Source organism: Vanessa tameamea, chromosome 14 (genome assembly GCF_037043105.1).
Source record: "Vanessa tameamea isolate UH-Manoa-2023 chromosome 14, ilVanTame1 primary haplotype, whole genome shotgun sequence".
NCBI lineage: Eukaryota > Metazoa > Arthropoda > Insecta > Lepidoptera > Nymphalidae > Vanessa > Vanessa tameamea.
In genome coordinates, this window is record NC_087322.1 from 2,197,446 (window position 1) to 2,213,110 (window position 15,665).

General features: G+C 31.4%; 2 protein-coding genes across 2 annotated transcripts; one reads left to right on the forward strand and one right to left on the reverse strand.

Moving 5' to 3' along the window:
- The first annotated feature begins 1,943 nt into the window (after positions 1-1,943).
- LOC113398683 (uncharacterized) lies at positions 1,944-8,703 on the forward strand. Its single transcript, XM_026637546.2, has 5 exons — positions 1,944-2,062; positions 2,784-2,919; positions 4,420-4,640; positions 7,246-7,353; positions 8,512-8,703. Exons 1-5 carry the CDS (start codon positions 2,049-2,051, stop codon positions 8,687-8,689), a joined length of 657 nt encoding a protein of 218 aa, XP_026493331.2. The 5' UTR covers positions 1,944-2,048; the 3' UTR covers positions 8,690-8,703.
- Positions 8,704-12,156: 3,453 nt separating this feature from the next.
- On the reverse strand, positions 12,157-15,346 carry LOC113398813 (uncharacterized). Its single transcript, XM_026637746.2, has 4 exons — positions 15,203-15,346; positions 14,390-14,550; positions 12,723-12,827; positions 12,157-12,271 (listed from the first exon to the last, which is right to left on the reverse strand). Exons 1-4 carry the CDS (start codon positions 15,344-15,346, stop codon positions 12,157-12,159), a joined length of 525 nt encoding a protein of 174 aa, XP_026493531.2.
- Between the last annotated feature and the right edge of the window lie 319 nt (positions 15,347-15,665).

The following is a 15,665-nucleotide window of genomic DNA, read 5'->3' on the forward strand; positions in this document are numbered from 1 at the left end:
TAATTTTAAATGAAAGAAATAATATATTATACTATTTTCTTATTTAAATGTTTGGTCAAATAAATCAGCTCGTTTACTAGGCTTCTTGTTAAATATTTCCGATCCTTTTTAACATCACTCCCACAGATTGCAGGATAGCGCTAAAAAATATGTTAAACATCACAAACATCCCCTCGTCCGTCAATATTTGAATTATCAGGTAATTATTTTTTACAACAGTATGACCGTTAATTTTTGACACAATACTATAGAAAAAGTAACGAAAATGTTATTCTAAAATTTAATATTGCATACTATTTCATTTACGTTAAATATATAATTAATTTTGACGAATAATACCTACAGTTTGAAAGCAACTGTTCTCTATAAGCCGTGTGTAAACACGTAATAGAGCCGCCTACTTCGTGACGCCCGCTGTTAGGTAAACAAATTAGTGCAGTGCGGAGTCATGTGACTCCTGAGATTTAGACATAAGGCAGCGTTTATAATGATGAAAATTTTATTCCATCATAATAAATGTTTTGATAACGCATCGAATATTAACAATTGTGTTTAAGTTGTAATTATGCCCGTAGATAGTGCAGATATATATATATATATTTATATATATATATATATACAATTATATAGAAAAATGCTTATAAAATATGTCTACAAAACTCGTAAGAAAGACCAAATCTAGATCAGAACGGACATGATGCAACTAAATAATTTAAAAATAAATATAACTGTTATTTTCAAAACATTCGTGGTACTTATTATTTTAAGAAATAATTGTTACATGAGCTTCGTTTTAACTATAAACCGTAAGATATTTAATTAAAACTATTTGAATTTTATATAATCGAAAAATATATTTAAATTGATTTAAAAACAATTATCCATTAAGCGTTGGTAATACCTTATCGAAACCTCCACGCAAGCATAAACAAAAACTTTTAAAAATTTTAAATCAATCGGATGAACGGATGAATCTTCTAAAACAAAACTCAGTATTAAATTTATCAGTAATATTAGCTCTAATATTGTAATTTTCCTGTTAAAATAAAAATGCTGTTCTAGCAATGTCTTACAAAAATATATATAGTTACTTTGTAGTATTTTGTAGGTTTTAACATTTATATTTATTGGGTATAATTTAGCCACTCATCACTTATTCTATATATTCTACAAAGATGCACTCGGTGCTGGATCGATGCACGTGTTGGAAGGAACGTAAAATTGTGCAAACAAAAAAATAAGAATTTAATTTTATGATACACCTGGATGAGGGAGTACTCATACATACAAAATATCGAGCACATACATCCGAATTATATATTTGTAAGATTATATCTAATAAGTAAAACAAATGCTACTTAAATAAGCACAACATTCTTTTAATGTGATAACAATTCGTGTTGAAATCTATCGAAATCACACATCAGTTCACATACTATATTTTATCAAAAAGTTACCGCAGATCTAGTTGAGTATGAATTTTAAATTAATCGCTACCATAGTCGGCATCATGAAACGTTAAACTGTTATTATAATTTTACGGTCGGAATTTATCGATTTGTGGTCGTAGAATTGTGTTTGAATATTTAGTTGTATTTAATATTATTCTTTTTTAATTTCAATATAATATAGAAAAAAGACGGCTATGAACCTTTGCTTCATGTTCTTCTTATGTTGGAAGTAGACATAGACAAGACAAGATAGTTATTGAAAGAATTTATAACAAAGGAAATCCAATGAATAATTTTGTATTGCATTTTATCATCATCATCATATCATATCAATCTTATAAATGTTACACTGGATCTCGTGCTCCTCAAACAGTAACACAATAAACTATTTGCCGGTAGAATATCTGATGTGACCACTTCCTATGTAAATAAATAAAAAAAAACAAATTGCGTGTGAGCATTGCCTTATAATCTTAAGTGGCGTTTACTGTAGAATCGAAATTTCGTCACTAAGGTCGACTATTACACGCGTGAAGGGCTCACGAGGAAACATGTGACGTGCAGTGTTTCTGTTTGTTTTTATTCATCAACATTAACATGTTTAAACAAAGGTAGGGTATTGTTTTTTATTTATTTTACTTGACGTATTTTCATTTTATGTAATTTCATACTTGAATCATGTGAGTTCCTGTGAGCTCTTTTATCTTTGTAATCGGACTAGAGACTAGACTATACTGAGCCTGCAGTCTTTTCACGGATGTCGAATAAACTTAACAACTCAGGCTTTAAAGATTTTCTACTAGCTTATAAACCAGAAAATTATATGTTAGTGGACTTTAGTTCGCTATCGAGCAAAAAGATATTCTGCAGTACTTGGTCTGATCTTTATCTAGTCGTGTAAGATTATTGACTGATTGGTCATGTAGAGGAGGAAGAGTGCATCAGTTTTTGGTCATACGCTTTCAGCCACAGCAGCTGGAATTCCATCAAGAGAGGAACACGACAAGGAGGATTCAGCCCATAAATCTTTTAAATTTACATTTAAATATAACGCTGTCTTCGCCTTGTTATAAAATACTATTACAAATTCGTATAAAAGAAGTGAAAACTCTTAAATATCTTATTTCTAAGCAAAGTTCTGCTCTGCTACTCATAAGGAAGATTAAAGCTTGAACCACTAAGCTGCTCCATGGGGGACATGATATATGTAGGGTTTCCCGTTATGTTTTCCCTTCATCACGGAACACCTGTCCGAATTTATTTACGTTATGAAACTTTAACAACAAAATATATTATAATTGTACGAAAAAAAATATTAAATTTATTTTTCAGATGTCTCTTTCATCTCGTGTTATTTCTGGCAATCAATTTTATACAATCTGAAGAAAGTATCAACGAAAAACATGTCAGAGAGAAGAGACAAATTAATAGTTTACCGTTAGTATATCCATATGGAGGAACTTATAAGGTAAGCTATTTTAGTTTCAGTGCAGAGAGCTAATATACAAGAAGTCGGTTATTTATTTAATTTATATTTATATATGTATAGTAACATACTGCCGTAGTACTACAGTAAATTCCCCAGTGCTAGTCTAAGGCCTCCTTTCCCTTCGAGGAGAAGTTTAGGAGCATATTCCACCACCCTGCTCCAGTGTGGATTGGTGGATTCAAATGTGGCAGAATTTCCTAGAAATTAGACACGTGCAGATTTCCTCACAATGTTTTTTTTCATCGCCGAGCACGTGATGTATTATAAACACAAATTAGAAGAAGAATAGAGCTGAGATGGCCCAGTGGTTAGAACGCGTACATCTTAACCGATGATTGCAGGTTCAAACCCAGGCAAGCACCACTGAATTTTCATGTGCTTAAGTTGTATTTAGACATATATGTATCCCTTATATATAAAAGTATCCCCATCTCTTACCCCAAAAATACGCTAACAATCTTGGGAATTAATATGTTCAGTACATTGTGCCCATTACTACACTGGCTAACACAGCCAAAACTATATTCCTATTGGGTAAGCGGTAACTACCCAATAATAGTTTTCAAAATTGGGATTTATATAAGGCACACCCAGAATATTAGAGCATAAGTTATCTATCTATTGATGTTGAGTAGTCAGCTATTAGGATAACCTGAATTAATATCATCATACATCCGACACCTACGAATTCCCCGCGATATTTTTGATGACAATATCACGTTTTACTCTTCTTATCCACAATAGATAATTAAAGCTAATTTTTTAACTTAATAGACGCATAATTTTTGTTAGTCTGTCTCGTTAAAATTATTAACGTGATAGTTTGTATGTCACGCTCTGTATGCCGTGAAAATTATTGAATGTATAATTTAATTCCGTTATTTTATTAGTGAATGACTAAATACAATAAAACATATAAAATCTAAACGATGGTACGAATCATGGTGATCTAATTTAATCAGATGTGCTATAAAACTTTTTTTTTAATCAAATTCGGTGCACTAAATTTACAACCGTTTTAATAATACATGTATCTGCTTCATTGGTTAGGTAACTGGATGATATGGGCGCAAAACGCGCGATTCTTGGTTCTAATCTGGTTATGGCCTGTAAAGGGTTGTTCAATCAACATATAACAGAAGGAGTTTGAAATTTGGCAGTCCTTAAACTCCGGAGTCTTGAAAAATTATGCTATTTCGAGTTAGATTGTCATTTCATCCGATAGAATAAGAGAACCGAGAATACGTATAATTTTGTGCAAATATATTTTCTGAATTACAATATCACCTGCGAAGTGACAAAAATTAAAATTCAAAAATCTGATACATGAGCGTTACACACACTTATAAATTTAATGTCCCGTCCACAAGGAAACATATAATAATGATAAGAAAAAGAAAATGTACAAGTTATTTTATTATAAGTAAGCATAGTGTTGTATTTAAAATATAGTAAGATGTCATATGAATTAATTTGCAGCTGTTGATCGGTTTCGCAGCTCCAGTGCCAAATGATGATCACATTAGTTTGATCTTCGCGATCAATTTTCAATACCAATACGTCCAGTTCACGAATATAACTGAATTGTCAAGATACTACTTCATCAAGGAAGTGTCAAGAGAAGAGAGGGACGCAGACTTGGTAGCGAGGCGTGATGAACGACTTATCTTCTACAAATCAGTGAGCAATTTGTTGCAAATGTAAGTTATTATTTGTTACCGTAAATAATGGTCACCTTCAAGCGTAGATACGTACTGGAAGAATTGAAACAACTCCATACACGTCAATGCGACGCCCACAAGAGTAAAGTTAGTTGTTTTATTTCTTAGTGTCGTAACCCATTAGCGCGACATGCTGCGCGCGGTGTAATTTTTGGAACGAAGTTCTTCTACGTGGCCCACAGTAGAGTGCACTGGCGGAAATCGTCACGTAAGGAAAACGCATTAAACCCTCCAGGGGACCTTTCCCTTTATTTTTCTCTGTCTCTTTCTATTTTGTACGGTTTTATATAATAATCCTTATATTTTTGTTATTGTTTTTATTCACAAGGCATTTTTACAAAATTGTTAATTTTGTCTTTGTCATTTAATTCAATATTATCAAACTTCGTTTATTTATTTTATTGTGTCTGTTATTTAATACATAATATATACTTCAAACTACCTACCTTACGACTTCCAAACTTTCAAGGTTCTACGACACCTCTCGTCTCTATGTAGTCCTTTGAGGCCGCACTATAGTACTTCTGTGAACTTTGGTTGTTTTCCAAATACCGCCAATTCGTCACCTACTTTGGGATTTTAATTTTGTTATTTAACTTCATAGATTATGCAGTTAATACTATGTAACAAACTATCCAAGGATCTAAGAAACAGAACAGCAACCAAAAACGTCAACCAATGTATCAAACTATTTGAACTCGGCATTATTAATCCTGAGGCGAATGTAACAGCGTAGTACTAATACTATAAATTGTAATTAGCTCGTTTATTATCTATTTATGTTGGGTTTGTATTTACTTTAAAAAATGACTCACGATATTTTTGGCAAAGACAAAAACAAGACAAATTATGGTTATTTAAGTAATTTTGTGAAAAATACTGAATAATTTTTAATAAAATCTTTCATAATTAAGTGTTCGTCCTATGATGTAAATAGGCTTAACTGAAAGCAAGCCACTTATTGCAATTTCATCATCACTTAAGAAAATCCCTAGTGATTTATCCTCCTAAATGGGTATGTTCCGGGAATGGTCAAAGCAAAGTGCTTCTCTGTGTTCTAAATACACGAAATTTAAATCAAGACCAAAATCCACGTTACGAACAATATGTATAATATATATAGCGCTGAGCTAATAAATCACAATAGGTAATGTATAAAGGCTTTCGTTCCACCAGTGGCTCCTTTTAATCTGTGCCTTGGGAATTTAGAGTGAATTCAGCTGAAAATCGAGAATTAAACTGTGAAACTACGTACAGTCAGCGTCATGAAGAATTTAATGTTGAAGTATGTTTGTAATTTAATGTTTTATAAATTATATAATAAGAATTTATTACATAACAAGCCCTTGACATATCTTGAAATTAACGATCTCCTTTCTGGTCGCCAATATTTCCATGCCAATAATCGATGAGACGAAGCCAAATAAGAAACCAAGACAATTGCAATCTCCCTCGACGTCTCGAGTAAATTCCGCCTATGGGCTTCCCCTCTTTTGCCACTGGATATTTTTATTGTAACTACAAATTCTCCGATTCATATCTACCAAAGAAGATTTTCCAAAATCATCACTTTTCTGTAGTAAATTACAAAATCTCCAAATTCATTTTGATAGTGACCCAAATCATGATCACTTGGATTGGTGATTAAGAGTTCTAATATATTTTTGAAACTATTTTGAAATCGCCATTAATTAGGGTAAAACGAACCAGGCCTCCTGTAAAAAATTTCGGACAAATACCGTATAGATTGAAATTAGACACAAGTTTATTAGCGTCGTGGAAAAAGCTCTACTCATGAGGAAAAGCTTTTGCCCACCCGTTTAGCTTTTTAATACTTCCTATATGGGCACAGTATGACCGCAGTTTAACCAGCACCAAAATTTAAGATTATGCATGCGATCTTCTATGTAACTAAGTGTGATATAATCAACTAAATAACAGTTTGTCGAATTGGTTGACGTTTATGGTGATTGCTCTGCTCCTTAGAGTCGAAGCGTAAAGTTATATAGCATCTACCTTCCTCAATAAATGGTAGTTTCTGAAATTAGTGCGTTTGTACTTGAAATAAGCTCTCCCTCTTTATAATAAAAGCATAAGTGTATTAAAGAAACGTTATGATAATTCCATTTAAAGATTTAATTTTAATTCGTAAAATTAGTTATAAAAAATCTCGAAAAGATTGTCAACATTTGAAACCCATATTTAGAATATGGAATATTCTACTTAGAAAATAATCAAGTGAAATTCGATATTCGAAAATAATAAAATATATGAAATGTTAATTAAAATTGAATCATGTAAATGATGACTTTTTAAAGTCCGGTATATGGTTTTGTCTTTTATTTCCGGTAAAAATAAGATTGTCATATTATTAATAATAGTCAATGAAATTGAATTGGGATCCTTGGATACAGTGCCAAATACAAAATAATTACTAAAACTGGTTCATAAACAAAAAAAAATAATTATACACTAATATACATGTATATATTTACCGACTTACAAGCTTAACACAATTACTAATAAAAAATATGCATTATCAATTCAAAAATAAATCACTATGGAATTAATTATTACTTTACAGGAAAGGTATGAACGGTCAAGATTGCGTTTTGAGAGCAATCTGCGAAGCCGCTCAATACCCGGTGCAGGAAGAGGCTCTAGTTGGCGAGATCTTACACATTCTCTTAACGTAAGTTGCGTAAATATATTTTGCGTTATTTTACAAAGCATCGTAATAATAAATATCGCAAGGAACCAGAACGCATCGCTGCTTGACTTGATTAAAAATAATAATTTACTAGTGCGTTTTCGGCGCAGGCACGTTGGTGTAAACCTGATAGTCTTTATACATCGTATATGCCTTCGAAGGCACAAAGTGCTTTGAAACAGACGGAGTTAGTTATACATTTCATGTTAGCCTGATAATAAAATCATCGCAATTTGATTTTGTTCCAGCACAGTATAATATATAAATAATGTATAATATATAAATATAGACTAAATTGTATACAAGTATATAATGATTAAACATACACATAAGTAAATGCATTTAATGTGTGTACGATCTCTGAAGGCGTATTTTATAATATAAAAATGAAGTACTCAGTCTTCTGAATTTCATGTTAAGATTGTTTCCATAAATAATTTTCCGTGTGAACTAACGTTTGTATATTTCATCGCTTTAAATTCCTACTTTGCGGTAACGTACAGGCGTTAGAAACAACAATGTCCGTATTTTAGAGCCTCAAAGATGGATTTATGCAAACATCGCAACATAAAACCAACGGTTGAACTCCTTGTATGATTAACTTGCTTCCTTTAACTTTATAACTTTTAGCTGTTACATTGTTTTACATATTTGTTTATGTAATACATAATTTTGTTTTCTGAACAAATATACATCTAAAATGTATTAACGCACACAAACGTAAAGTCTTACTTACACATGTAATAAATTGACACTATTATATAGATGGTATAATGTCGATAAATTAAAAAGGTTTTCAAATAATTTACATTAAATAAAAAAATAACATACCTCATTTCAAAAGAGGAGAAGCTTTTCTTTTTGTCTGTTTATATAATTGTTGATATTTATTTCGTTGGGTTAATTCATTCATATTGGACATTAGTTAGTTTTTTTAAAAGTAAATTTATGATGATCCTTTCTATATTGAAAATAAAATATATATATTATATTTATTATTTATTATAATAATACATTGTACATATACAAATAAAAATTAAATAAGTTTAATCTGACAAGAATGCTAGATGTACATTTAGATTCACGATAAATCTTAATCATTTAATTTCCTTAATTCACCATAAAATAATTTCCCATCAGACCAGACTACGGCCATTCACCATTCGAGAACAAAGACCTGGATTGGGAGGATGCTATGTCCTTGTATAAGGATGCGGCGACCGCAGGACGGCAGATGTTCAACTGCGGATATATATACAGCGGCTGTCCACAGGGACAGGGCGTGCTCGACTTGATCACAACGCTTAGAGACGAATAAACGGTTGAAATAATTTGAGTTTCATTTTAAAACCATTTTACTGTAATTTTGTAAGTACAGTTAGAAGAATCAGTGCTTGGTTCATTATGCAATATAGATTGCTTTATTGTTTGTCAAAAATCTACTAATAGCTTTGGGAATAAATACTCGGACCAAATAAACAGGTTGATTTTTTGCGATATTTATTATAATTCATGTGATGTTTTAGTGTGAGACAAAGTACTCATTAATCATTACTATATTACCAACAACCCATCGTTACGTGATATATCAATACGACAATAGATGAAACTATTAAATATATACACCAACCTCCAACGACTAAGAAGTAACAAAGATTAACATAATTGAAAGAAATTGTTGGTTTGTTTTTGAAGATATGAGATTTGGTAAACATATTTACATATTTACATGATCGCAATAGAACAATCAAAATAAGTATTGTATAAAAAAAATCAAATGTAACATTGAATGTTAATCTTGATTTTTATTTGATTGAAAATAAAATTTATTTTAGCAATTTATTTTATAATAAATGATCATAAAATATCATGCCTTATTGATAATTGAAATCAGTTCCTCAGTATGTATCACTCGTATTCGCGATAAAACTCGTAAAACACTTTGTTGTATAGAACATCACTTGAGTAAATTAAGTGAGTCTCATACTCTGGTCACGCTCCAACACCCCGGAATTGCGCAGTCTAAAGACTAATCAAAGAGACAAAAATGTGTAAAAATTTAATCCACAATATAAATTAATGATTTATAAATAATATTTGTCTATTTATAAATTATAATTTGTGTGCTCTGTTGTGTTTATTCGAGAACCCAATAAGTAAAGTTTGATTGGAGACAGTGATTACTTAAATTTACTTTGAATCTCGCATGCATACTGTAATATGTTACATATTCATACTTAACACTCAATATTATTTCAGAACATACTCGAAAATTACCACAGAACATACTTGTAGAACGTTGAACAATTTAAATATATTAATAATAATAATAAATAGTATTTAAACGATACGCACATCAAAATAATTTTTGATTTAGTTTTCAAAATTTCCTGGGGGGGGGGGCTTGCAGAATAGCAATGCTTTTTAAAGAAATAGTTTAGTAACGTATAACTATATTATATACTATTTAGTAGTTTATTTTTTGTAATTTAACAATAGCTAATATACACGGACTCATACTCGTACATTGGAAACTTTGTTCCCGTTATGTATAATTTTCATTTGTTAGGTAATTTAATTTTATGCATTTTTGTTGTCCCATCTATAATATAATCTTCACTGAGCAGGTATAATTTTTTGGTCAGATAGTAAGAATTGCAATTCAACAAGGAAATTCTGCTAGAAGTCTGGTCTCTTCATGCAGTCGTGATTTGTACACTTATTAAATTTTGAGTGATGAAGGTATCATTCTTATGCTAAATCATTATCAAGAGGATGAATTTTAGTGAAATTTTCAAAACATATTTTCCAGTCGTACTCTTGTCTTATGTCTACGTTAAGCTTAACACGACGGTTGCAGGGCTTGCTATAGAGAGTTTTATGGTGGCGTATGCGCATTGCTTAGTGTAGAAAATTTTATAGTGCCAGTATATTTATCCAATATCGATAAGACTAGAACTATATACATTTTAATGTTGCATTTTTTTACGAATTTATTATGAAAAAAGTTGTACCACTTTAAGTTACCTACTGAATGATTTATATTTAAGAAAATAATTTATTGTTTTTAAGAATTCCTAAAACAAAACAGAAACTTACAACCTGTAAATAATTCACTGTTAGTTTTATGCCTCTTTTCGAAGAGAATATTTGTAATTTCCACCATAGTACTCCAATTCAGATTTTAATTCAACACGTGCATATTTTTTTCTTTTGCCTATTTTTCAAGACAAAATATTGCCAACTCAAATGATATAAGTTAAACGAACGATATAGTTCAAGCTAAACTTTCTCATAATTATTAACTTTAAATATCAAGAGTTTTTTTAAATAAGGATTTATAAATATGCGAAAATTTACAGATATTTATTCAAATTAAACTACTTTAGGTGCAAGGTTGCGTATTGCGATCAAGTTTGCGTAAATATTATTATATATATTACCTAAGACAAAAATAGGAAAAAAGTATAATAATAATGACGGGATAATACTAGAATGTTATTAAAATCATAGTATATTTTGTCCGTTTGTGTAGAAAGTCATTTTAGAGATACTATTAAAACTTTGCATAGAGTAGTTTAATTCTAAACAAATAAATTAATTTCATTCAAATAGAAACTCTATCAACTACTACTAGAGACATTTATATATATATAAATTTAAGAATATTTTCGAGAATTTTCTTCCGATTCTTGCCAAATTATCAATTCCAATGGGGATATCCGTGGGGATGGAGAAAATGTGTATGCAAAATTGCATGGTCGGTTGATTTGTTAAGACGTGAACGCGTAACAAACAAAGTCCCTTTACATTAATAATATGTTTAGGATTAGGATTGTAGCGGCGGCAATTATGGCCAAAAATATCCAACTCTACATAATTAACATTGTTAAAGTTGGTAATACATCACACTGTACTAGCTTGCTAATATCCTTTTGTGTATTTGTGAATATGCTGACGGTGGTTCTTATTGAAATAATTTATTTATTAAATATATCGCGATATGATTTTTTTTTCTATCATTGTATTATTTTCTTTGAAAAATTGTGTGCTGTGAAATACGAGAATTCGGTTCGCTCGTTATCTAGTTAAAGCCGGGTCACTAATTATACCTTCATGCACGATGTCTTTGCGGAAGATTCAAAAATTATTTTAAATGTAATTTTCAAACCAGATTGAGTGCCAAAATAGATAATGCCAAAATATGCCAAATAATGCTAAAATAAATAAATAAGTTCAATGTTTGTTCCTGTAAAATTGGTCAATTCATCCAAGATTTCGTCTATTCAAATGCCATTGTGGTGGCAATGATAGGCGTTATCACAACTACTACATCCCAGGGGCGAAAATTTACAATCAGCTTGGGATTAACTGATTTCAGTGCAATCGGAATTTATTAGAGGCAAGCATTAATTTTGTAGAGCTGTCATTAGCGAACTAGGTCCAGGATTATGGGATAACTGCTATCCTATTTGTTGGAGTTAAATTATGTTAAGTGGTCAATTTATCGATGACGTATGCAAATTGATTATGCGTCAAAGTGTCTGTGCTCTTTCTTGTGACAAAAAATGTTAGATCAGTACGATTTTACCTGAATAGATTTTGACCATATATTTTAAACAACATCCTTCATATCCTTCCGTATTTTTTCTTGTTTATTTCATTTTTCATTATTTTAAATCGTTTGTTCAATGTTTTGATAAGGTTAATTTAAGGTTAGGTTAAATTTTAGCATCCATTTTAGATTGCAGAAAATAAAACAATCATCTTCTTAAAATTTATATATTAGATATCAGTGTACGGCGAAACTTCAAGCATAGAGAACGGACATTTGTTTGTAGATGCTTGACAGTCTTCTTCTGTCTGTCCGTACCATTTCTCTGTTTCAGATGACTGCTGTCTGAAATTTATCCAAAATTAATCAAATGATTTTTTTTCTCTAGACAAGCATACAAGAGCATCCAGTATCATCTTCCGTTCATAATTTTTTGAATGAAGTACGTTTTGTTTAAACAAGAATTTATCTTTTTTTTTTAAACAAATGCGTTTCTTGTAATTTTTTTATGTCTTATCGGTAGGTGAACTATTGAATAGACCACTTGATAGTAACTGGTCAACACTGCCTAATGCGTTACTTAGCTTGGGAAACTAAGTTTTTATATCCTGTATGCTTATTATACTAGCTCACCCTTCAAGACGAAACACAACAATACTAAGTATTGCTGTGATGAGTGAATCACAAAGCCCACTAAGTACCACCAATTGAGTTACTTACATTGTTGGCAGCATATACGTATGTATATATATTGCAGTGCACTAAGATTTCTTTATTATTTACTTTAAAAACTTACCTAAATACAATTTTGAGAATTTTAAAATAAATCGCTTTGGGTTCATGTATATCATTAGCTTCACAGATCGATCGACGAACGCAATGGAAACCATTCAAGCCATTTCTGTAAACATTTAGATGAGTTATATAAACATATTTACCATGAGATGATTTCAACAGATACTTCAATTAATCAAATAACCGGCTGCGATATTGTTGACTTTCGCATAATAAGCTTATTATATTAGTAATAATTAAGGATCATTGAATATGTAGATCAGACACTATGTATACCATATTAGTATCATAAAGAGGTAACAACCACAAATCCGATTTATACGGAAATTTTATATTATTTTGTTTTAGATTAGCATGATTGTCTCGTTGGTTAAGTGGCTAAGTATAAGTTGCAGATCCTATCAATCTAATCATATCCTTTAAACCCAGGAGCTAGGGCTTGGGTTTAAACCCCAGATCGGGCTGGGACAAAAAAGTTTTGGAACAGCATGGATTCTAGATTTTTTTTAATGTCGATGTTCCCGCGATAGAACCTTTTCCGTTTTTATCGGATGTGCCATTCTATTGTATCATGAGAGTCAGGGAAAAGAGAGTGCATCTGGTTTTAACCTGTAGTCTATAGTTAAGATACACATATGAGTTAACTGGTGGTAGGGCTTTGTGCAAGTCCGTCTGGGTAGGTACCACCCACTCATCAGATATTTTACCGCCAAACAGCAGTACTCAGTACTGTTGTATTTTGGTTTGAGGCAGTGTAACTACAGGCACAAGGGACGTAACAAGTTCCCATGACTTAGTTCCCAAGGTTGGTGGCGCATTGGTGATGTAAGGAATGGTTAATATTTCTTACAACGCCATTGTCTATGGGGGTGGTGACCACTTACCATCAGGTGGTCCATTTGCTCTTTCGCCTACCGATATAATAAAAAAAAATGATCATCTCAACTTATTACTGCTCCTATGCTATCGGACTGCCAAGACTATGCACGGGTGAGATGGATAAGGTTACTGTATAGATAATGAAAATACAATGTCTTAGAATGTCCTTATGATGTAATGGAGAAAGTTATTGTAAAGTAAATTAATTTCGTATAATTGATTAGCGAGAGCCGAGATGGCCCAGTGGTTAGAACGCGTGCATCTTAACCGATGATATCGGGTTCAAACCCAGGCAGGCACCACTGAATTTTCATGTGCTTAATTTGTGTTTATAATTCATCTCGTGCTCGGCGGTGAAGGAAAACATCGTGAGGAAACCTGCATGTGTCTAATTTCAACGAAATTCTGCCACATGTGTATTCCACCAACCCGCATTGGAGCAGCGTGGTGGAATATGCTTCATACCTTCTCCTCAACGGGAGAGGAGGCCTTAGCCCAGCAGTGGGAAATTTACAGGCTGATTATATATGTTATGATTATGTAATTGTATGCAATCTTTGATCATAGATATAGTATAATGATATTTGTTCCACAAAAAAACATCTTTCTAACGATGAGAAGGTAAGTTCAAGTGTGTAGATAAGGTAAGTACTGGCTATCCTAGCAAAGCTAATTAAATAACCTGTGTTAAGGATAATTAGTCCTCTCCCCGAAAGCTGAAATAATTGAAATACATACAGTTACATTATCGTATCTCTGATCAAAGATTGCGCTCTAATTTATCAGTACCTGTCCAATAATATTTCCATATTTCTAAATACAGCACGTCGGTTAAGGTTATGGTAGGGACGAAACGAATCTGGAGGATCGTCCCAGTTCATCCGGAAGCCAAGTGCTTGAGCGAAAATCTGATTCCAAGGGACCATATTCGCTTTGAAGTTGAAACGAATCTGGAATGTTAATAGGGAATATTACATATAAAAGCAAGTTCTGTTTTCAAAGCATTTTAATTAAATAAAGTGTACACTTTACACTACGGTATTCAAAAAAGTCCATTGGGGTTAAAATTGAAGTAACAATTTTAGCAGCTTTAAAGTTAATTCATAAAAAATCTCGAAATCAGACAGTAACATTACTTGTTGTCCTAAGTTAATTATCGACTAATTTACCTATTTTTGGTTTAGTTAATTAAGACCTTTAAGATTTTTAATGAAGTATTTCCAATCGTTTCATCAAAGTGATTTTAAAGTTTTACGTTTTAACTTATATCATTATTAATGTGAAACAGTCTCTTCTTGAGAAAAAGATTTGAAGTTTATACCACCCATCTGCTGAGATTGGTGGGTATACAAGTTTCATAGCAGACTTCATCATACACATTTAGATTTTATCACAATATTTTCCTTTACCATGGATCACGAATGAATGAATAAAAATAAAATGAATTATCAGCCCATAAAAAATCAGAAATGTTTGTTCGGGTTTGACCCTGTAATCTTTAGTTTAGATTCACATATTCTAATCGTTGGGCTACCTCAGCTCACTTGCACTATATTATGTATTTATGGAAATATTAAATTAGGTTAAAAATAATTTACTTACAAAGAAATGGGACACATTTCTAAAACCCAAATATCTTTTCTGTCTATACACTTGTGAATGATCACTGGTTTCACTGAGTTGTATAAAGAAAAAAATTATAAAAGTCACATAAATTAACACAAGTACTCGATTTATTCTGTCCATTGTAGCTTATTCATTTAAAATAATTAAATTAAAACTATTTATTATATTTATTTATTCTAAATTAGAATAATATGAAAATAAAATGGAATTTTATTTATTTTACGGTTTATTGATCTTCTTAGCAATGAAACAATGAAAGATATTCTGATTGGGTGAGGAAGGCCTTTGTTTCATATTGGTGTTATCTAATAAAAAATACTTTCGAAATGTCTGTCTGTTACTAACCTTGGGAACTAAGATAATATCTCCCTTATACATTTGGAAATATTATTATGGGTTTAGTCAGATTTTTATTTTACTTTAAGTTTCAACATAGAGG

Bases quoted from the DNA above. Each gene is read 5' to 3' on its own strand.
- LOC113398683 (XM_026637546.2), top strand. The intron at 4,641-7,245 runs GTAAGTTATTAT...ATTACTTTACAG, and splicing joins GTGAGCAATTTGTTGCAAAT to GAAAGGTATGAACGGTCAAG. The intron at 7,354-8,511 runs GTAAGTTGCGTA...ATTTCCCATCAG, and splicing joins ATCTTACACATTCTCTTAAC to ACCAGACTACGGCCATTCAC.
- LOC113398813 (XM_026637746.2), bottom strand. From the start codon at position 15,346: ATGGACAGAATAAATCGAGTACTTGTGTTAATTTATGTGACTTTTATA. The intron at 12,828-14,389 runs GTACTGATAAAT...AAATGTTTACAG, and splicing joins ATGGAAATATTATTGGACAG to AAATGGCTTGAATGGTTTCC. The intron at 12,272-12,722 runs GTAAGTTTTTAA...GATAAATTTCAG, and splicing joins ATTCTCAAAATTGTATTTAG to ACAGCAGTCATCTGAAACAG.